Genomic DNA, 24,410 nt, shown 5'->3' on the forward strand with positions numbered 1-24,410 from the left:
ACATTCATGTCTCTGGTGACTCTTCCTATGAAGTCAGTAGACGGATTGGGAGAGCATGGGGGGGTCATGAGGTCGCTGGAAAGGGGTGTGTGGCGCTCCCGATATCTATGCAAAAGGACGAAGGTCCAAGTCTTTAGAGTCTTGCGAGACATGGACAATATCCAGTGACCTGAGATGAAGACTGGACTCCTTTGGTATTGTGTCTCTCCGGAAAATCCTTAGGTACTGTTGGTTTGACTTTGTGTCGAATGAGCGGTTGCTCATGGAGTCCCGAATGAGGCACATTACCTGCATTATGAGGGAGCATCAATTACGGCACTTCGGCCATGTGGCGTGTTTTCCCCGAGGGTGATCCAGCTCGTAAGATCCACATTGTTGGGGACCAGATTGGCTGGACCAGACCAAGGGGTCGCCCACATAACACCTGGCTGCGGCAGATAGAGGGTCATTTCCGGAGGGTGGGACTGGACTGCGTCTCTGCATGGGGGGTTGCAAACTGGGATCCCGAGTTGCTTCGTTGTGTAGTGGGTGCGGTAACGCACTGTACCAGTGCATGCTCTCCAACCTGAATTGACTTGACTTTGTGTGTAATGTTGCTGGTATAGCTCCAGCTCCTCAAGATCCTGAACTTGACTAACTAGTTCCGATAATGATATTTTACTTTGTTTTATATATTGCCACGAGCAGAATGTTTTAAGACTTACAGTAGTGATTTAAAGGAAACACTGCGGAAGGATTGCGAGGTTGCACCAAAACTTACCACTTTGTCTGTTTCCCTGCTCCCCAGTCACAAAGACAGTGATCAAGAACTCGCCTACTCCTCACAAGGTATGTCTTTTCCAATATCTTGGGCTTAAAACTACAAAGAAATTAGCCGTCAGTGTTAACCGGGAATAGAAGACAACACACGATGGCTGTGCGAAGACTTGACAGACATGCCGCAATCTCAGCCACTTTCTTCCCCAATCTGACGAGTTACGAAAAAACAGAACACATCACTGTTCTGTTTGACTGGTTCAGAACACGTGCTTTCCTTCAATTCTCGCAACGGGTTGCGCGCATTGTACTTCCGGCTGAACGTTCATTGGTTGCCAGCTCGCGCTTACTCACATACACACACTCGCGAACAAGGCCGCCCCAATGATCCAGCAATCTTTCTTCAGACCAATCTTCCAAACCCGCCTTATCCTTGCTAGTAGTGTTGCCGGTTTTTCTCTGCAGTTTTCTCTCCCGATTAGGATATTTTGATCGGCGTCCACGGCAAAAAGTGGGCTTCCACGGGTTTAGTTTTTTGTGGGTTTCTTTTTTATAACAACATTGTACTATGGGCGTTTTTTCTTCAACAACATTCCTTTGCCTTCTAAGCTTTTTCCCTCTTTTGGAAAGATCTACCCCCGCTATTCGCATCGCACCGTGCATTGGCCAATCTATCTAACCTGCAAGTCTTTTGACTTTGGGAGGAAACCGGAGCGCACAGAGGACTTAAGACAGTATATATATTGTACACTGTACGATATTTTAAAATCGTGGGCAAGCGACTACTCACGCTACACGACTGAGTATATGCGTACTGTGTGCCCCTGACTGACAATTGTGTTGTCCTACTAGCTGCATCGACCATCCTTGTCATGTGCAGTACGAGATGGGTTGTCACGCCGTCTTATAACTTGCCTGTCGTTCGATCAAAAGAATCCCTGCATGTCGGAAATTTCATTTGGTAGTCTTGTAGTGTGAGCGGTCTCGTGACCCGGTTTAATGATACCGTTAACACATTTAATTGTGCAAGGATCGCAATATATTGTGTATTGGGTACGCCCATTTTCACGTTTTTAATTTTTCGAAATCGAAATGACAAAGGCAGTGTAGGAAACCTTTATTGTATGGAAGTACCCGAAATAGGCACACACAACGGTAAATTATAGACTACACCTCCACCATCCGCATATCCAGTTATGCCCTTATGTTTGGTTTGTGCTTTTTTTTTCTTTTGAATGGGTAAAACTGTCCGTAGGAGTCATGTACATGTATATTATGCGTTTGTTCAGATTGAGCACGTATACGACTGGTGACTCTGTCGTGCACTGTGAGTAGTCTCTTCACCATGAGTTCTAAAAATCGCACGTTGTATGTCCGATGCAAGATTATATACATGAAGGAAATGAAATTCGCTTGAAGAAGTCGTGCAGAGGGGCATACGTGATAAAATGCAGGATTTCACAATGGTTGGGCCTCGAGTATTTAAAAGGTATTTAAAGCGTTACCTTTTTACTTTCTCTAGCCTGAAGAAAGTAGTGTCATCAAGAAATAGTGTCTTTAAAGTCTCAGGTGTGCAGTCTTGATTTTTGTATTAACCCTTGGGGAAGGCAGATTCATTTACGACTTGTTTTTTTAACTTATGGTCACTCAGCTGCAGAAATCGTTTATTTTTATGCGAAATGCCTAGAGTTTTTCTCTATCAGGCACAACGGGGCTTCTCCTCAGAGATCCCGCACTAAAACGCTGGACGCTGCCCGTGAGCTGGGGCCTGCTGCCCCTCCCCTTAGCACGACATTTCAGCTATTTGCCTTCCTAACTGACACATGAGGAATTTCCAACCTGGACTTGCAGACTTGCCTCATTCACCATTGTTCTGATCCTTTAGCTGGAGCTCAGCAAAATGAACTGGAAGCGGGTCATCCTCCTGTGTGCTTTTGCACTGGTTTTAATTCTGGCAAGTAAGTAACCGGAGCCGTTTTTTATGACCGTGGATAACAGTTATATCTTAATATGCAGAATGTTAGCCAAACGTTACTGAAACCAGGTGATGTAATGATTTATGGTTGTATTTAAGATGATCAGGAGGCGATAGCATTAAGAGAGGGTCAACTGGATTATGGACAATTATTGATCAAATAAACATCACAGTGCATTTTTTCTTATCTTTAAGTTGTTAAAGAAGCTGAAAGTGCATCAGTGAGAGGGAATCCAGCGGCGAGTAAAGAAAAACAGGAAGGTAAGTATAACAAATGTTGATGTCTATGTGATTTTTAAATTAAAAATAAAATTTAAACTCTGGATGAATTTTTTGGTTCCAGAAATTAAAAAGGGGATTTTCATGCCAGAAGCTGAAGCGTCTAAGTTTTTTAAGCGACGTGCCAAGAGATCCCCCAAATCCAGAGACGAGATGAATGGTAAGACTGTTTTAACTTTTTTTCCCTCCCTCAAACGCTTTCTGCTCCGCAAGCAGTCAAAATCCCTCGAGGACCTGAACGCGGCGGTGAAGAAGTAGCGCTCCACGTACAGGACAGCTGAAGCCGCCGATCACGATTGAAGCACTGATCGATTCTTATCACTTCTGTGCGTTTCAGGTCGTCTAGGCAATACAATACTGCATTATTCAATTGTAAAAAATGTGTAGTCTGAACAAGAGCCGTAAGACTTGACATCAAGCAGGCGCTGCATCAGCACGGTGGGAAAATTAAACGGATTGGCCGCACATCGCATATACGCTTTTAGAACTGCAGTTTTCCAGCTCCAGCGTTTTGGGTTCAAATCTCAGTTTACTCACCACAAATGTTCGGTTTAGACGTTCTCGTCCGTAGTCATACAGATGTATAGATGAGCCTAATTAGCGACCCGAAAACTGATTAAGCGGTTTCAGAGAATGTCCCTATATTCCAAATAAAAACCAACAATATTGCGTGACTAAATGTGGATTACATATTACATTAATGTACATTAATCTAACTGTACGAAGGTCCTGTGACGGACTGGAGGCGCGACCAGAATTTGCTCCTGCCTCGCCCATGATGCTGTCACGGTAGGCTGCAGTTCAGTTCGATTAAATGCAGAGTTTCAAAAAAGGATTAAAGGTTAATTTTGTCACAGAACAAAACATATAAGAAAATCCATTATTCTTTTGCAGGAGCGAACACACTTGGCTAAAGCCTTTTATCATCTTATATGATGGTATTTCGTTTTCTTTTCTTTTCGCCCAGTCCTCTTTGAAACCAGCTTTACTCCCATTTTACAAATATTTTGTCTATATTTACTGCAGTCTTGGATTTTTTTTGTAACCGATAAAATGAAATAATTTGTTTACAGAGCTCAGTGTGTAATTCTTTAGAAAATACATTGACTCATTGCTCAGACATATTCTTTTGAATCCTCTGTCTACTTTGATTTTTGTCCAGGTTCTCAGATTTTCCTCCCACATCGCATACGTATTCAGATTCTTCCCAGCGATTCATTACGAATTGCACGTTCTTTTGTCTAATCCCGTTACTTTGAATTTCGTCTTTATAAAAGCACCTTGCGATGGCGTGCCTTGTGAAGCAGCTACCCAAAAATGAACACCGATATAAGGTGTGATTCATTAACGTTTAATGGTTCGATCACTTCATCCTACAACTCGCTTAATCCCGTGTGGGCACGAAAAATTGGGGAACCGGTGCGCCAGTCTGTTACATACGGGGCAATTAAGACTTTCTTAATTCGGCAAAAACGCACACGCGCATTGAGGAGAACATACAAACTCTTCATCGGTTCTAACCTCCGTGCACCCTTATTCAAAAATGCCCTGTAAATAAATCGTACGGAGTTAATAATTATCATTTTAAAACAAGAAAAACACCATGCACCTAATATATATATATATTATTGCATGTATATCTACATTATTCTAACTGTGGGCTATAGGCTCAAATCCCGAAGATGAGCAGATTATATTCTCTGGTGAACCTTTTGCAGCATTGGATATATTTAAATCATTTCATTCTGTAAACCGCTTAATCAAATTCAGGGTCGCGGGGACCGGAGCCAATTCACAAACTGTCACACACACTCGGATTTACAAGAGGCCATCATGGTGTAGTTTTTTTGTCATATAAAGAAGTAGTTTGGGATCAGGGAATAAAGATAAAGTCAAAGGTGTAAATGTGCAAACCGCACACAAAGGACATGCCATACCTACATTTGAAACGACAGCACGTTGCATCTATGAAGCGGTAGCGCTAACCACTACGCCAAGGTGCTGCTCTTTTTGAAATAAAAGGTATGTCATCTTTTAATCCCTTTACTAGTGTGTTATTAGCCTACTGTGACTCCACAATCGAGCACTTCTCACTGGTTCCCCTCGAATATGACCTGGCACTGGAAACCTCAGCCGCTACTGCCCGTGGCCTCCTCCATAAGCTGCCCAGTTGCCTTTGATGCTGCGCGCCTCTCCGCTACAGAGCACATCGTGGATTCGATGAAAGAAGCTGCTGTAGGAGGCACGGGGCTGCATGGAGAAAAGCAGCCAGCCTCCCAAAAGCAGGCAGAAGAGCCAAGAGGGTCTTTTGTTTACAACTTTAGCCATAGAAAAAACGCTTCGTCAAGGGAGAGTGCCATTAAAACCAGGTTTTCGTGTTTTTACTTTCAACCCATGTTTATACCTCCAGGGCACATTTTTCAAACCTTGTAATTGTGAGCAATTCAGTCATTCTGGGACCGATGCGTGAAAGACGAATGTCTTTCTGTTGAGTAAAAAAAATTGAAGATAGACGAATGTGGTTTCTTTTGTGAAGTGTATTCTGATAATATTCATTTTGATTTAAAGCGAGGCCACTGTTTAGCTTGTCAAATAGTACCAGGGGGTCACCTTATCCTGCTAAATGCCACGATCTCCCAAGTGACTCGCAGAACATACAGAGTGGGGAGCAGGATGGACATTCGGCACTGGGAGTACAGGAGCTAAAACTAGTGAACTATGGCTAAGCTCCAGTTGTTCCATTCAAGATGTTAGGGTGGCCAGCATAAAGATAAAGTGGCAATTTAAGAGACAGTCAGGGCTGTTTCTGACCTCTTTGGTGCTCAGGGCAAGAAAATCTGTCTCTCACCCCCAACACACACCACTGTCCACAAACACACAATATATTACTAACACAGGGTAATCACTTATTTATTTAAAAATAAATAAATGTAAATAGAATGATAAAATAATAACAACAATAGAAATCTTTTGCATGTACATCTTGTGTGTATGAAAACATACAAAACTTATATAGATCAGTAAAATAACAAAACAGAACCAATTTGCATATAAATAACTTATTTAACAGACTACAAACTTTATATAGAAAAAGGAAATACAGCAAATAAATAATATTAGAAACACATCACTGGTAAATTGAAGGACTTAACATTGGAAATAAAAGTCTTTAAAATTGGACATGCCTTGACTTCCTTGCATTTATAACATCAACATATACTACATACCATGACACGTCTCTGTTAATGCTCATCATTGTAAGGCCATTGAGATGGTCTTGTGACATTGCAGAGTAACTTTTTGAGTTTCAGTTTTGAGAAGATTCTTTTTGCAGAAGCTACAGTTAAGGGATTAATGGTATTTGCTAGCACCTGGTGGTTCAACTGACTCCGGGTTGGGGAAAGGGTGTTAGGAGCCATTACTAAACTTAAGGTGAGGTTCACATTAAAGGACATTTTCCTTTTTTGACAGCAAAAATAAATAAATAATAAAATTATATAAGACTTATATTTGCGAAAAGAAATGCTTCTATATTTCACTGTTGTTCCCCCCACCTCCCCTGAGGGTTTCGATCTTTTCATGACGATGTACAGCCTACAAAGGAGGAGTGTAGTATAGCAGGGAAATTGGCCACCACACCACCAGACATTATGAGGGGGATGGGGTGGAATGACACATTTAACACTATACTAGGCATAGTGCCTGTCACCCCTACTCCTCCTCAAAATTTTAACCAATAAACCACCAAGGCTTTTTTGGGGGGGGTGGGGGCAATTTGCACTGTGCTTGTGTCGTGCTAAATGTGTCCCTGCATAATGTCCCCCTGGAATGTTTGTATTGTTGGTGGCTTAGAGGCCACAGTGTCCCTTCTGCAGTGCCAGTGCTGCCACTTCCAAGACCTCCTCTCCTCAGGCTCAGTCTCTCACTTGAGGAACAAGCCAAGTGGGTGGCTGTAATGACAGGAGGAAGCTGCCTGAATGGACTCAGTCACTCACTGGAGTCTGGACTACACCCCGGTCAATCATCCCTCACACTGTAGCACTGAGTCTGAGGAGGAGGAGGAGGGGACTGGGACTCAGCTGTGTGTCACATGGGAAGACTGGGAGTGAGTCCTGACTTTTGGTCCTGGCAGCTGCTAACCGCTGAAGTTAAAGCAGCTCTGCCTCATTGTCATGTGCATGTCGCCCAAGACAGCTGGCCAGCTGCCTGCATTTGCACATGAAACAGCACACAAATTGTGCTGTGCATAGTGCAGACACTGCTGAGGTGCACAACATAAACATTTCTTTGTGCTCCAATCCAGTCAAGGCAAATTTTTCTAAGCAAAATAAAGATAGGAATCTCTACAGAGGGCTGCATTAAAGCACCCTGACCTCTAGATGGCACCCTAGGCCCTTGCCTGAACAGCCTATGCCCAGGAATAGCACTGGAGGCAGTTAAAGAATATGTTTGGTATTTTTCAAGTTAAAATTATTTTGTCACAATCATGGTATATTTATTTACCACTTAAAGGTGAAGTGTTTTTATACAGTTTAAAAATACTTTCTTCTTGCAGCTTGCAATGGAGCTGAAGGGTACACGGGTACTACATAGGTGGTAGAAAAAACCTTACAACTTACTGAATGCATCCACTTTGAAGCAGCAAAGGTTTCAACTTAAGAAAATGTGACTTGCACGTTTATGAGCCATTCTTGTGATAACAAAAGGAAATTTGAACAGATCATTTTATCACAGATCCTTGGAATAATTTCTTTTGGGGTAAGAATAGTAGCTCCTCTGCTCACAGCTGTCATCTACAATTTCCACCAACCTAATATACAGTAACCACAATACCTTAAATTAATGGCTTAGGCTTGTAGCACTTGGGTTGGATGTGAGCACTCGAATGGAAGACCTACTGAAAGTTTGTAGCACTCATTTCTCTATGGACAACTACATGCAGCTGAAGAGGAAAAGAAAACATGCTCTTGATTGCCCATTATTGAAGCCAACTGCAGTTCTAGACTTATGTAATCAGGGCCGGATTTTCCTATAGGCTAACTAGGCTTCAGCCTAGGGCCTCAAGATCAAGAGGGGCCTACATTCAAATTGTTAGCAAAATTTTATTATCTCTCATGTAATTTACAAACTTAAAAATGGAAGGTGAAAGGGCCTCATAAGTGGAATAGCCTAGGGCCTCTTTTCATATAAATCCGGCCCTGTATGTAATATTTAATTGTAGTTGCAAGTGAAGCTGGTTGAAGCATAGAGCTGTAGAATTATGACAATGCAAGAGTCTTTCATTAGCAAACTGAATACTGTATAGATGGGTAGCTCTTATGTAGGCAGGCAAGGTAGAACAATCCTTACTAGTGCTGCCTCATGGATCTAGTGCCGTAGAATTGAATTCTGTGCCTGGGCATTGTCCATGTGGAGTTTGTACATTCTCCCAGACTGATCAAAGCGTTTTCTCTTAACACAAAGCCATAAAGATAATTTTCAATAGAGATTCCAGGTTTGTGTGAATTGGATTGTGCTTATGTGTTTGTCAGTTATTCCTGTGATTGGCTGGCACCCATTTCTTGAGAAAGGTAACCAACCTCCCATGACCAAGAATTTCATACTACATTCTGCAGCATATAATCTCCATATGATCACTCACTCTATTTAAAGCTGCACATTTGATCCTGTAGGTTTTTTATTGTTTATTCCAGTTTAAGTTTGGAAAAGTATCTCCAGAACTCTGTGATTGATGAGAGCTGAAAATTCTGCAGCCATACATGAGAAAGGCGGCTCATCCCCAGATACATCCAGGTTTCCAAGTGATGGAAGCAACACATCCCAGTCTCTGCAGTGGGGGTACTCTTCCTCATTGGTCATTACCTCACATTTTGCACATGTGCACCACTAACAACCACTCATTTGTTGCATCAGTGTAGCTTCCAGCGGTGTAGTTGTCCAGTTCTGCTCTTCTCTCTGTTCTTTCCTCTTCGATCTTTTGGAGCTGCACATCAGTATATTCTGCTTCATCCAAATATGGTTCAGTGATTATGTTAAATGTATCTTCATAGTCGGACATATTATAATAATAATAATAATTCATTACATTTATATAGCGCTTTTCTCAGTACTCAAAGCGCTATCGACACACCCAATTTAAAAATGATAACTTAATCGTCTAAATCCTTAGACACATAAGGAATTGATTCTCAAAACAAAAATGGTATGTATTGCTTTCACAAAACACGTGAATCCACACTCCTTTAGAGGGAGAGGCAATTGGCAAGACAAGGTGTGAGCTGGTTTTCTTTTAAAATGGCTGACTCTCACAAATATTTTATTTACTTATTTTTTTTTATTCCTTTCTAAAGCAATGCAGGTGCACTGTTTTACAATATTTGTGCAATTTCAAGATGTGGATTTATTATCTGATAACATCCTTACCTTAAAAATTGACCATATTTTGTAAGATTTTTTATTTTTCCATATTTGGACCCGTGTACCCTTCAGCCCCTTTGTGAAGTGCACTAACAAACAAATTAATTGTAAAATTCATAAAAAAAACACTTAACTTTAGAATGCAATTTAATGTGGCAAATCAATATATGATTGTGAAGAAATAACTGAGTTGAACAATACCAAACTTATTATTTAACTCAGGTTAATGTTCACTTCTGATGCAAAAAGATGTTGTGATGTTTTGCACGTGTGGCCCACCGATTTTCTGGATCTCTTCACAGAGTAGTCACATCACTAGGTTTTCAAACGAGAAATTGTCAAGTGCTGACCCTGATTTTATTACCAGATAAGTGTTTTGGGATAGCCTACATATTTGATAGGTTTTCAAATCTCTTTTCTTTCTCCTATGCGAAAACCTAATTGGAATGCAGCATGTCATTCCTTATTGACAGGTGTTCTCTAGGAAAATGGTTTTAGATTACTGTTTTAATATACTGTAACACCTTTGTGAGTTAAAGACTCAAACCTCAGAAACATGGCAGCTATTCCACTTTTAATGTTACTATTATTATCACAATTCTCCAACCATCCATTTTCCAACCCGCTGAATCCGAACACAGGGTCATGGGGGTCTGCTGGAGCCAATCCCAGCCACACAGGGCACAAGGCAGGAACCAATCCCGGGCAGGGTGCCAACCCACTGCAGGACACACACAAACACACCCACACACTAGGGCCAATTTAGAATCGCCAATCCACCTAACCTGCATGTCTTTGGACTGTGGGAGGAAACCAGAGCACCCGGAGGAAACCCACGCAGACACGGGGAGAACATGCAAACTCCACGCAGGGAGGACCCGGGAAGCGAACCCAGGTCCCAAGATCTCCCAACTGCGAGGCAGCAGCACTACCCACTGCGCCACCATGCCACCCATCACATTTATTATTATTCTTATTACAAGTATGAAAATCACTGACATCTCATTAAGGGTTGGTCCTGCCTGGAGCTTAGTGACCCTGAACTGAATTAAATGAGTTTGAAAGTTGTTGAATGATTAGATAACTGTAATCATTAATATAGTTCTCATTAGCTGTTGTCTGCACTGACTGTGACATGTTGGTCACCACAAGACGTGTTGGCTTTCATTTTTCATTGTTTGGATTTTAAGACCATATCTCTTGTGAACTTGTAGCATCCTCTAGATACCTACCTGTTTTTGTAATAGCTACATTTTTAAGACGTAGGCATAATTTTACCCTTTCAACATGACCTCTTTGACGTTCCTTTTATTTTTATCAATGCTCCCTGTCAGTCAGCTATGATTTGAATAAACCTGCTTATTCAAACCAATCTCATTTAATGCTCCAGTCTGCTTTTACCCTTTGAAATACAGCCCTTTGGCAGACACAGAGGCTCAACTGATGATATCTGGCAACTCTCCTTCGTTTGTTTACATCAATGACCATCTCAACTGTTAAAAAATAGACAGTTCTCAATCAAGTTCATCCTTAAAACGAACAGTTTCTGGTGAAAGTGTAATGCTAAATTTTTATTTTCATGGTACATTTAGTTTGGCTTATTTATGCTTAAACAGCTACCAGCATAATAATAACAGGATTGTGTGTTGGTGGAGTCGACCGACAGGCCATTAACGGATGTGGTGTAGTTAAGTGGCAGTGCACTCCAGGAAAATGTAGCCTTTGAATCCTTTCCATCAATACCACAATTTGTTTTTACTGTGGGCCTCCCAGTGCTTCTTGGCGGTCTTCTGGTGGGCTAATGTCAATATGTGGCAATGTACTGAATCAACACACACACACCGAACTGCTGGTGGGTGCTGGAGATCGTTTACCTGTTTCTTGTACCACTCACTGAATAGTACATTGTCACATTCAAAAGCAAAAAAAATGCTTGGAAAATATGTGAAGCTCAAGCCAGCAGCATATTTTCTCTCAGTCTGAAAGTTATTAGCATCTGTTTAAACCCGTCAGTAAGGAAGACAAAAATTATGTTAATCTGTTCTGTGATATTTCTTCCCTGCTTATTTTCCAAACACACCTAATTTAATGCAGGTTTGCAAATGACTGGTGGCTCTCCCCTCAGGACTGAACACAGGGTAAAACCAGACCAACATTTTTAATGTCAAAGCACTCACCAAATCCAAAGCAATCGCACAGTTGTTTATTTCACTTTTAAAGAATTGTAATACTGAAAGGTCAGTGACATAAGTGCTCCAATTAATGTACACACACACACACACACATATATATATATATATATATATATATATATAAAATTCTTACCAGCCTCTTGTTGATCTATTTAAACAATACCCAGTTCCACATCATGAACCAAATGTTATTGTGAAATGAACTATCCCAGGAGTTTGGTGGAGTATGCATATTCTAGAGCACGGGTGTTGAACTCCAGTCCTGGAGGGCCCCAGTGGCTGCAGGTTTTCATTCTAACCATCTTCTTCATCAGTGACCAGTTTTTGCTGCTAATTAGCATCTTTTGCCTTAATTTTAATTAACTTGACTCAGGCCCCTTAGTTGTCTCCTTTTCCTTAATTAGCAGCCAAACAATAATGAGACACAAGCCGCCACATTGCCAGATCACCTGTGCCCATCACACAATATCTGAAAATTAAGAAAGGTGATGGTCTCGGTAAGGTTGATCTCTTAGGTCACCAAAACATTTTGATGGTGTTCTTAGAAAAAAACAGAAAAATCAACAGTTTTGGAAATGTTTACTGTGGCAGAATGAGAGCAGCAACAAGCCATGGAATTAAATAATGGGTTTAATTAACAGAAAGAATCAGCTTCTTATTAAGAGATTGGTTGGAGTTTGAAGACCCAATTTAGCTGGTCATCTGTTGGCTCGTTTCACATCTCATTTCGGTTTGGCTGTCATTTAATAAAGAAAAGAATCAATTCAGAAGACTGAATCCTTAAAAACAGGCTATTAAAATGAAGGGAAAAGGAGTTAATTAGCAATGAAAACTGGTCACTGATTAGGAAAAGGGTTAGAATGAAAACCTGCAGCCACTGTGACCCTTCAGACCCGGAGTTGGACACTCCTAGAGCTTCAATCTTATTTAGGGTTGCAGGTGGCACCATAGCATTTTTCTGCTTAAATCATTTCCACATTTGCAGGCCATCTTTAGACAGGATCAGAAACTAGTTACCCATATGAACACAAGGAAAATGTCAAAAATTCAAACCAAAGACACCTTAGCTGGGAATCCAAGCAGTCATTCTATTCATATTTAATCAATAATAATGATTTATCTGTATGCAGCAGTTCAAAAAACATCTGATTATAAAGAAACACCAATTAGTGCTACAAATAACATTTGAGCAGGGAAATTGAGAAACTTCCATTGTGGCATGGTAGTAATATCAGTGGTACTGACAAGTGCACAGGGTACAGTGAAATTCTTAGTTGCACGTGTGACCAGCATGCAACATATTACCACTCTCCATTGCTATGATAAACAACAATGTGTAAAAATACATAAATTCATTTTAATTAATAGAAAACAAAAATCAGCTTATCTAATGTATTCCTTACTCATGTTTCTATACTATTGTTACCTGAAATCCTGTGAAAAATACCCGGAAAAACAGTATAGTTATCATATAAATAATGATACAAGTACATGGTATTTGTTTGGCTGACACTTTTCTCCAAAGCATGTTACAAATGACAAGTAGGAAAAGAGGGGATGACCCCAGGAAAAAAGTAACAACTCACTGGAAAACCCGAACACCCCAGCCCAGTCTGTATACTTAAGATTACCTAGACTCAATATATTGGTACCATATACATTAAGTATGCGTACCTTGCTGTTTACTGCTTTCTTCTCACTGATGTTGAGTAGTAGGTTCAAATCCTTCGAAGTCCATTGCTAGAAGAGACAAATTCAGAAATTATGTGAATTACTTTTTAGTTTTAGTGTAGTTGCAGGACATATGTATCAGTGATGGATGGACTTTCTATAGAGAACACCATAGCTTTACAAGTATAGAACAATAGAACAAATATTTTCATTCAGTATATCTGGCACATATGAAACACTGGCAGGGTAATTTAATCTGAAATTGTGGCAACTGTACTAGAAGCCTCGTAAGTTAAAACCCAATGCCTTAACCACTAAGGCACTCTCTCAGCCTGAAAGGGTAAGACTCTCAGTTCAGATCCTGCAACTGCCTCACTCTGTCACCCTAAGCAAGTCAGTTCATCTACTAATATACCTTTAAAACTAGTAAGGAAAATGTGCACATTGCCCTGCTAAGCAACAGAGAATCTCAAGGAGATTATGTGATGGGTACCATCCTTCCAACTGAAATTAATGACACACCCTAATGGTTGGAAGATATGACTGAGAAAGATGTAGAGAAGCTTTTGCGGGGAGAGTAAATGATACAACAGTGGCAATTCATTTTTCAGGACAAAGATACACAATAAAGTGATGACATCTGCTGGGTGGGCTCGTAGAGACTGTTTTTACAATTGAAAGCTTAGTGAAGTTAACAAAGGCGCAAATGTGGTGTCATCATCTCATCCTAAATCAGAGACTGTCAGTCTTTGTGCGACTGTGGCAGCAAGATTCACAAATGATGAAAGATGATACATAATTTTGTGAGTATACAGTACTCAAGAAGAGTTGAATTTTCATCAAAATAAAGATAATTGAAGTAACACAGACCTTACCAAATGGAAATCACTAGATGCAGAGCTTTGCAGTACACATCAGAACTTTTTTTTATACCATGAAGAGTACAGATATCCATCCATCCATTGTCCAACCCGCTGAATCCGAACACAGGGTCACGGGGGTCTGCTGGAGCCAATCCCAGCCAACACAGGGCACAAGGCAGGAACCAATCCCGGGCAGGGTGCCAACCCACCGCAGGAGTACAGATATGCATATGCAAAATTACACGACTAACAAATATTACAATTTAATAATATAAAACAAACTCAAAATAAGAATATATTTGTATGAAATAATGTTTTGCTCACTAAAGATTTTATTCTAAAGATGCCTTATCATTTTTTATGCCTATCATCTATTACAGGGGTGGGCAAATTGCAGCCCACGGGCCACATGCGGCCCGCTAAGAGTTTTTTGTGGCCCTCCAAGACAGCCAGAAAAATCCGCCTTGAACCGAGATTTCCTTCCCATGCGTGACCGAAGATTCGTCTCGTATTTTCCACTAGGACGGCCACGTCAATACGCATGCGCAGTGTAGATAGGACGCACAGTGCTTTCCCGGTTGATCTGGTTAATTTCAATTTTGTCTTTGCAACAGTAAATATATAAATTTCCAACTTTAGTGAAACCATGAACCCTCCGAAAAAAACGTAAAATCGGTGATGAATGTCGTGTGTTTAATGAAGAATGGACAAACAAATATTTCTTTGGTAATACAGGGAATAAAGCAGTGTGTTTATTGTGTCATGAAACGATAGCCGTATTTAAGGAGTACAATCTGAAACGACACCACGAAACAAAACATAGCGAATTTGGCTGCAAACTTTCCAAGGAAGAACGCAAAATAAAAGCTGCGGAGTGTGTGAAAAGGCTGAAGAAGCAACAAACATTACTTACAAAGCAATCAACACTTCAAAATAGCGCTACAGAAGCAAGTTTCATGGTAGCCTACAACCTTGCTAAACGCAACACGCCTTTTTCGGATGGCGAGTTTATTAAGCAGTGTATGGTAGAGTGTCTAAGCGTATTGTGTCCTGATGTGAGAAGCAAATTTGAAAGCATTTCATTGTCAAGAAGGACAATAGTGCGGCGCATTGACTCAATTAGTGACGAACTCACAGAACAGCTGAAGACTGCGAGCAAAGATTTTGTTTGGTTTTCTTTGGCACTGGATGAGAGCACAGATAACGAAGACACTGCACAATTACTCATCTTTATCCGTGGAATTAATGAAAATTTCGTCATCACAGAGGAATTACTTGGCCTAGAATCAATGAAAGATAGTGTGCTGTGAATCCATCCATCCATCCATTTTCCAACCCGCTGAATCCAAACACAGGGTCACGGGGGTCTGCTGGAGCCAATCCCAGCCAACACAGGGCACAAGGCAGGAACCAATCCTGGGCAGGGTGCCAACCCACTGCAGGACACACACAAACACACCCACACACTAGGGACAATTTAGAATCGCCAATCCACCTAACCAGCATGTCTTTGGACTGTGGGAGGAAACCGGAGCGCCCGGAGGAAACCCACGCAGACACGGGGAGAACATGCAAACTCCACGCAGGGAGGACCCGGGAAGTGAACCCAGGTCTCCCAACTGCGAGGCAGCAGCACTACCCACTGCGCCACCGTGCCGCCCGTGCTGTGAATTGTGTAGAGAAAAGTGGCTTGTCCTGGAACAAAATGGCAAGCATTACAACAGATGGGGCCAGAGCTTTCAGTGGAAAAAATGTAGGCATGGTTAAGCTTTTAAAAAACAAGTTACAAGCACAAGACACAAACAGTGATAACTTGTCTTTTCATTGTATTTTGCATCAGGAGAGCCTTTGTAAAGCTGCACTGGACTTAAAGCATGTGGTAGATCCTATTGTTAGTGTGGTGAACACAATCAGAGTAAGGACAATCCACCATCGACAGTTCAAATCTTTTGTTGAGGATGTGGAGGCAGAGTATGAAGACGTAATTTACCACAACAGTGTGAGGTGGTTGAGCCTGGGCAAAGTGATAAAAAGAGTCTGGGCATTGCAGAATGAAATCCTCTTATTTCTGGACATGAAGGAGATATCTCATGATTTTGTTACAAAAATACGATGTGAGGAGTGGAGATATGAGATGTTTGCAGCTGATGTATTTGAGAAATTGAATGAACTGAATGTGACATTGCAGGGAAAGGGGTTGTTTGCACATGAAATGTGGAAGCATGTAAAATCATTCAAAGCAAAACTAGGTCTATTTGCAAGGCAAGCAGGTGAAGGCAATTTTTGTCATTTCCGTTTATTAGGAAAACAGAAAGTGCCTGAAAGTGTTTCTGCTAAGATTAGGGATCATCTCCAGAGTTTGGAGGACGAGGTCACAAGAAGATTTCAGGACTTTAAGAAAATTGAGCCTAAATTCAATTTGCTCTCTTATCCCATCACTGCTGATATTGACACAGCACCTGAGGAGCTGCAGCTTGAACTTATTAACATGCAGTCAGATCACACTGTGAAAGAAATGTTTAATGCTGTGACATTAGGTGACTTTTACAAATCTTTGCTGAAAAATTTCCATGTATGAAGAAATTTGCTGGGAAAATGTTCTCTATATTTGGGTCTACATATATTTGTGAGCAAAGTTTTTCTTGCTTGAAGATCAACAAGAGTAAATATAGATGCTCTTTGACAAACATTAACTTGCAGGCTGTGATGAGAATCTCAACAAGCAATCTCACTCCTGATTTCAAAAAAATTGTAGAAAAGTGTGATAGGGTACATTTGTCTCATTAAACTGATTCTAAAATTAAATGTGCTTGCAGCTATAGATGATATGAAATTAGCACAATAAATAAATTGAATAAAACTGCCACTATTTTATTTAATTTATATTTATTGATTTTTATGGTACAATTTATACCTTTTCTAAAATACAAAGTTAACTAATGAATGCAATCATTTTAAAAGGTGCGGCCCTCCACTAACCTCCGCTTCCACAAAGTGGCCCCCGAGCCAAAACAATTGCCCACCCCTGATCTATTATAAAATACAAATACCTTGATAAACAGTCCTAATGTAAACTGATCTAGGAAAATTTCTTCTTGACTCAAACATAAAAATCCACTAACAGTGTTGCAGATGACAGACACAGGTTAATATTATTGAAATCTCTGGATTTTTCATAATTGTTGCACCAGATCCTTAAATTAAAAACTGCAGCAGCTGTCAAGTCTTTGAAATGGTCCACATCAATAATTTTGTTATGAAGGTGACAGAAAGAAACTGGAAAGGCTGCTGGACAAACCAATGTTATTGCCCAGATACATACTGTACATATCAGTGGACTTCCCATTGAAGTTATAAAAGCTGTAAGTTGGCTTTGCAATGATGTGAGTAAAAACTGGGACCACATATTTAAATTCAATTGGATCAGACTTGATGAATCTAGAGTGGGAAATGGATATTATATGTAATAAAATAGGAAGCTGCATTTTAAATTAATGAACACATTCTTAATTTTAAAAATTTGCTGCATAATTATTTGTTATTCTGTAGGACTACCAGAAGTATTACATTTCCAAATGCACCCAGCTGGTATTTTTTTTTTTTTTTGTAAAAGATAAAACAATTAAGGTGGGAGTGATTATATATAAATTTATACACATCTCTACAACTATACAGGAAAAAAACACAATTTTGAATGTAGACATTTCATGAAACTCTGCTTTTTCAACAATAGCCATGGAGAATCCATCAACGTTAAGACACACAGGCAACTCTCAATCAACTCTGGGAGTCTGGACCCATTTTCCATGCCATAACAGCATCACTTGCAGATTATTTATTTATTAGTATAACATCTTTAAGGATATTCCAGTGTTCTGATGAATAGCACAATCATCATCATCTTCTTCTTCTTTCGGCTGCTCCTGTTAGGGGTTGCCACAGCGGATCATCTTCTTCCATATCTTTCTGTCCTCTACATCTTGCTCTGTTACACCCATCACCTGCATGTCCTCTCTCACCACATCCATAAACCTTCTCTTAGGCCTTCTTCTTCCCTGGCAGCTCTATCTTTAGAATCATTCTCTCAATATACTCAGCATCTCTCCTCTGCACACGTCCAAACCAACGCAATCTGGCCTCCCTGACTTTGTCTCCGAACCGTTCAACTTGAGCTGACCCTCTAATGTACTCATTTCTAATCCTGTCCATCCTCGTCACACCCAGTGCAAATCTTAGCATCTTTAACTCTGCTACCTCCAGCTCTGTCTCCTGCTTTCTGGTCATTGCCACCGTCTCCAACCCATGTAACATAGCTGGTCTCACTACCATCCTGTAGACCTTCCTTTTCACTCTTGCTGATACCCGTCTCACAAATCACTCCTGACACTCTTCTCCACCCATTTCACCCTGCCTGCACTCTCTTTTTCACCTCTCTTCCACAATCCCCATTACTCTGTACTGTTGATCCCAAGTATTTAAACTCATCCACATTCGCCAGCTCTACTCCTTGCATCCTCATCATTCCACTGACCTCCCCCTCATTTACACATGTGTATTCTGTCTTGTTCCTACGGACCTTCATTCCTCTCCTCTCTACAGCATATCTCCACCTCTCCAGGGTCTCCTCAACCTGCTCTCTACTATCACTACAGATCGCAATGTCATCAGTAAACATCATAGTCCATGGGGATTCCTGTCTAATCTCATTTGTCAACTTGTCCATCACCATTGCAAATGAGGAAGGGCTCAGAGACGATCCCTGATGTAATCCCAACTCCACCTTGAATGCATCAGTCACTGCTACCGCAGACCTCACCACTGTCACACTTCCCTCATATATATCCTGTACAACTCTTATATACTTCTCTGCCACTCCTGACTTCCTCATACAATACCACAACTCCTCTCGAGGGACCCTGTCATATGCTTTCTTCAGGTACACAAAGACACAATGCAGATCCTTCTGGCCTTCTCTAAACTTCTCCATCAACACCCTCAGTGCAAACATTGCATCTGTGATGCTCTTTCTTGGCATGAAATGATACTGCTGCTCATTAATCATCACCTCCTTTCTTAACTGAGCTTCCGCTACTCTTTCTCATAACTTCATGTTGTGGCTCATCAATTTTATCCCCCTGTAGTTACTGCAGTCCTGCACACCCCCCTTATTCTTAAATATTGGCACCAGTACACATCTTCTCCACTCCTCAGGCATCCTCTCACTTTCCAAGCTTCCATTAAACAATCTGGTTAAAAACTCCATTGCCATCTCTCCTAAACACCTCCATAGGTATGTCATCTGGACCAACATCCTTTTCATTCTTTATCCTCTTCATAGCGGTCCTTACTTCCTCCTTGCTAATCTGTTGCACTTGATTCACTATTTTCACATCATCCAGGCTTCTCTCTCATTCTCTTCATTCATCAGCCTCTCAAAGAACTCTTTCCATCTGCTCAAACCAACTATTCACTGCCACCCAGTGCTTTTCTTACCTCCTTCCCTAAACTCAGCCTTGCAATCTTCCTTTATCAACTTCCATCATTTGATCCTTGGCTCTGCCCTCACTCTCCTCTACTTCTTCTTAATCTCCAACGTCATCCTACAGACCACCATCCCATGATGCCTAACTATGCTTTTCCCTGCCACAACTTTGTAGTCTTCCTCCACTCTTGTACATATTTTAGAAAAATCCACTGTCATCTGACCTTCTTCATTCCTCTCCTTGACACCATACCTACCCATCACCCCCTCATCTCCTCTGTTCCCTTCACCAACATGTCCATTGAAATCTGCTCCAAATACCACTTTCTGTCCCTTGGGTACATTGTCCATCACTTCATCCAACTCACTCCAGAAATCATCTCTCTCTTCCATTGCACACCCAACTTGCAGGACATATGCACTAACAACATTCCTCATCACACCTCCAATTTCCAGGTTAATAATCATTACTCTGTCAGACACTCTTTTCACCTCCAAAACAATCTTGACATACTGTTCCCATTTCTCCTCCCAGCCACACCATGACAAAACAATTTAAATCCACCTGGCCTTACTCCCCTTCCATTTAGTTCTCTTGCACACACAATATATCAACCTTCCTTCTCTCCATCTTAATCGGAGCTCTCTCCCCTTACCAGTCATACTGCCAACATTTTAAAGTTCCTACCCTCAGTTCCACTCTCTTTACCTTCCTCCTCTCCTCTGGACACGTCTGTCCCCTCTTCTGTTCCTTCTTCAGCCAAAAGTAGCCCAATTTCCGCCAGTACCCTGTTAGCTAACAGTACTGGTGGTGGCTGTTGTTAACCCGGGCCTCAACCAATTGGTATGGAAATTTGTATTGTTGTCCGGATATTCATCTGGCAAAATTTTACACCAGATGCCCTTCCTGACGTAACCCTCCATACAGTATTTATCCCGGCTTGTGACCTGTGGCTGGGGATTTTATATATTATATATATATCATTCGTAGTCTGAATCTCAATCTGATTGTATGGCGCAGTGTAAAGAGGCTTCGCTTCTGATGCTGAAGTCCGAGGTTCGATCCCCAAGAGGGGTGCAGTGGAGTGTGTACGCCCGATGAGCCCAAATAAGGGCGAAACTCTTTGCAATATTTGACAGTAAACTATGTGTTTTATATACATATATATAATATATATATATATATATATATATATATACACACAGTGATCCCTCGCTATATCGCGCTTTGCCTTTCGCGGCTTCACTCTATCGCGGATTTTATATGTAAGCAAATTTAAATATTTATCACGGATTTTTTGCTGGTTCGCGGATTTCTGCGGACAATAGGTCTTTTAATTTCTGGTACATGCTTCCTCAGTTGGTTTGCCCAGTTGATTTCATACAAGGGACGCTATTGGCAGATGGCTGAGAAGCTACCCAACTTACTTCTCTTTCTCTCTCTCTTGCGCTGACTATCTGTGATCCTGACGTAGGGGGTGTGAGCAGGGGGGCTGTTCGCACACCTAGACGATACGGACGCTCGTCTAAAAATGCTGAAAGATTATCTTCACGTTGCTACCTTCTGTGTGCAGCTTTTAAGTGTGCTGCACGGTGCTTCGCATACTTAAAAGCTCAAAGGGCACGTATTGATTTTTGACTTTGTTTTTCTCTCTCTCTCTCTGCTCCGGACGGAGGGGGTGTGAGCTGCCGCCTTCAACAGCTTTGTACCGGCGGTGCTTCGCATACTTAAGAGCCAAACAGCCCTATTGATTTGTTTGCTTTACTCTCTGTTTCCTTTGAAGAGGAAGATATGTTTGCATTCTTTTAATTGTGAGACAGAACTGTCATCTCTGTCTTGTCATGGAGCACAGTTTAAACTTTTGAAAAAGAGACAAATGTTTGTTTGCAGTGTTTGAATAACGTTCCTGTCTCTCTACAACCTCCTGTGTTTCTGCGCAAATCTGTGACCCAAGCATGACAATATAAAAATAACCATATAAACATATGGTTTCTACTTCGCGGATTTTCTTATTTCGCGGGTGGCTCTGGAACGCAACCCCCGCGATGGAGGAGGGATTACTGTATGTATATTATATATATATATATATATATATATATATATATATATATATATATATATATATATATATATATTCATGGCATTCGTAGTCTGAATCACAATCCGATTATATATATATTATACATACATACACTGGAACCTCGTTTTACGACCACAATTCGTTCCAAAACTCTGGTCGTAAACTGAGTTGGTCGTGAACCGAAGCAATTTCTCCCATAGGGTTGTATGTAAATACAATTAATCCGTTCCAGACCGTACGAACTGTATGTAAATATATATATTTTTTAGTTTTTAAGCACAAATATAGTTAATTACACCATAGAATGCACAGCGTAATGGTAAACTAAATGTAAAAACATTGAATAATACTGAGAAAACCTTGAACAACAGAGAAAACTAACACTGCAATAGTTCACGCTATAGTGCTAGGAACCGCTCGCTAAAAACACTTTTTTTAATGAGTTTTAAGCACAGGGGAAAAAAAATGAACATTTGAAAAATCCGTAATTTAATAAACCACCAAGAAAAGTAACATTGCAACAATGCAGGCTACGAACCGATCACTGTAAATAGAACTGAAAACAAAAACAAGCCTTCTCTACCTTATGTGTCCCTCGCTCCCTCTCTCCTGTGTGTGTGTGTCTCTCTCTTTTGCGAGCCTGGAGCGCCTGTGTGTGTCTCTCTAGCGCGCTCCTGTGTGTGTGCGTGCGTCTCTCTTTTGCGAGCCTGGAGCGCCTGTGTGTGTGTGTCTCTCTAGCCTGCTCCTGTGTGTGTGCACGCCTCTCTCTCCCGTGCCTGTGTGTGTGTGTCTCTCTTTTGCGAGCCTGGAGCTCCTGTGTGTGTGTGTGTGCGTGCGTCTCTCTCTGTCTCGCGCTGCCTGTGTGTGTGTGTCGCGCTCTCTCTTGCTCGCTGCACAGGAAATGCACAGGGAGAGACTGAACATGTACAAACTGAAAGGGAACCTGGCTTGTTCGTATACCGAGTGTGTGGTCGTGAACCGAGGCAAAGGTTTGGCGAACTTTTTAGTCATAAACCGAGTTGTACGTGTACCGAGGTTCCACTGTGTGTGTGTGTGTGTGTGTATATATATATATATATATATATATATATATATAAATAAAATACTACAATCTAAACTTTAAATTCATACAATTATGAACCAGAAATGTACTCTAATGTGCTGCACTATTGTAAGCAAATCAGTATGAGGTGTACAATATTCAGGAGCTTGGAGATGTCTAAAACGTGTGTGTGTGTATATATTATATGTCAGTTACAGTATGTTAGTTTGTCAAATGTGTGTTCTAATAAACCTCTATTGCGGTTATCTTCCAAAATAAACGTTACAGGTATCCTAATCCTTAACCACACACATTCAAACAATTAATGGTTTCTGCATTTGGTTCAATTTTTTTTTCAAGGCATAAAGACATGAATTTTGACCATACAGTAAGAAAAAGTCATTCTGAAACTGGATATTTGAGAGAAAAAAAATACGTAGTTAATAGACTTAGCAGGCCTCTACTAACCAAATATAGCTTTCAAATGCTTAACACAAAACACTAAATCTCACATTTGGAATGCTATTACTAAAATTAAAACATCTGTGATACCATGTATCTCTGCAGCAGAGAACAGACAAAGACTAGCTGCTGATGAACGGAGAAGGGAGTATTATGAAGAACAGAGAAATGAATATGAAAACTATGTAGAGGAGGAACGTGATGGTAAGTTAATTGTTTATTGCTACTCAAAAGTTTCTCCACAAAAAATACACCCTACACACTACCAACACATGGCTAGGTCAGGATACTTTAAAATAAACAATTCTGTATTATAGCCATACTTGCAAAATCATCATGGATATATAAATCATCATAAAAAGGTGCTAACAGGATTTTTAATAAGCCTGATCTTCACTATTAAATTGCCTGTGTATGATAAGCATTAAGTCTGGTGGATAAAACTAATGCATTATTATGCTCAGAGTGTTATGTGCAGTATTTTAATAATAATTGCATAAATAACAGCTGCATTGATGTTCAGCATCTATTTTATCATAATTGCTTGGAAGTTGATTACTGATGAGGTTATTGTTATTTATCATTGTTTTTTATGGTAGCAAACATTTCAGTAAATGTATGGATTATATAAACTATATATACACACACCTTATTTTTCGTGTACATTTCAAAGAATTATTAAAAAGTATTATTTTCCCTCTTTTGACAAGATGCTTTAAATAACAACAAATTAACCAAAACTGCAATGTTAGAAAAGAAAAGCTGTACATAAAGAAGCTATCATGAACTGCATATCAACTTGTTTTATAATGAATGTTTCTTCATTGTTGCCTACAGAGCAGTATGAGAGAACCCGTGAAAAAACTGAACAATGGCGTGAATGGCACTATGATGGCCTCTACCCACCATACGAGTACAATCGTCACCATGTTTAAAGTGGGCACTGACAGGATTGCCTGAAAAGGACAAAAGACATGAAATATATATTTGATTGATGTACCTTATTTAATAATGCCATGCCAAACTGGTCAGTTTTAAACTGATGTCTTTTTTTTATTCAGCTTTATATAGATTTAGTCTTTGGGTTATTACATCAAAACCAAAAAAATCTTTGTTACTAAAATATGATAAAAATGTGATTTGTACAAATGTAACGGTACTATGAATATTGTATCATTAACTACTTTTTT

General features: G+C 40.4%; 1 protein-coding gene across 1 annotated transcript; it reads left to right on the top strand.

Moving 5' to 3' along the window:
• Positions 1 to 2,479: 2,479 nt before the first annotated feature.
• Positions 2,480 to 24,410, top strand: ucmaa (upper zone of growth plate and cartilage matrix associated a). The gene is made up of 5 exons (XM_028794836.2): positions 2,480 to 2,714; positions 2,927 to 2,992; positions 3,075 to 3,170; positions 23,326 to 23,424; positions 24,058 to 24,410. Exons 1-5 carry the CDS (start codon positions 2,657 to 2,659, stop codon positions 24,153 to 24,155), a joined length of 417 nt encoding a protein of 138 aa, XP_028650669.1. The 5' UTR covers positions 2,480 to 2,656; the 3' UTR covers positions 24,156 to 24,410.

This window comes from Erpetoichthys calabaricus, chromosome 1 (genome assembly GCF_900747795.2).
Source record: "Erpetoichthys calabaricus chromosome 1, fErpCal1.3, whole genome shotgun sequence".
NCBI lineage: Eukaryota > Metazoa > Chordata > Cladistia > Polypteriformes > Polypteridae > Erpetoichthys > Erpetoichthys calabaricus.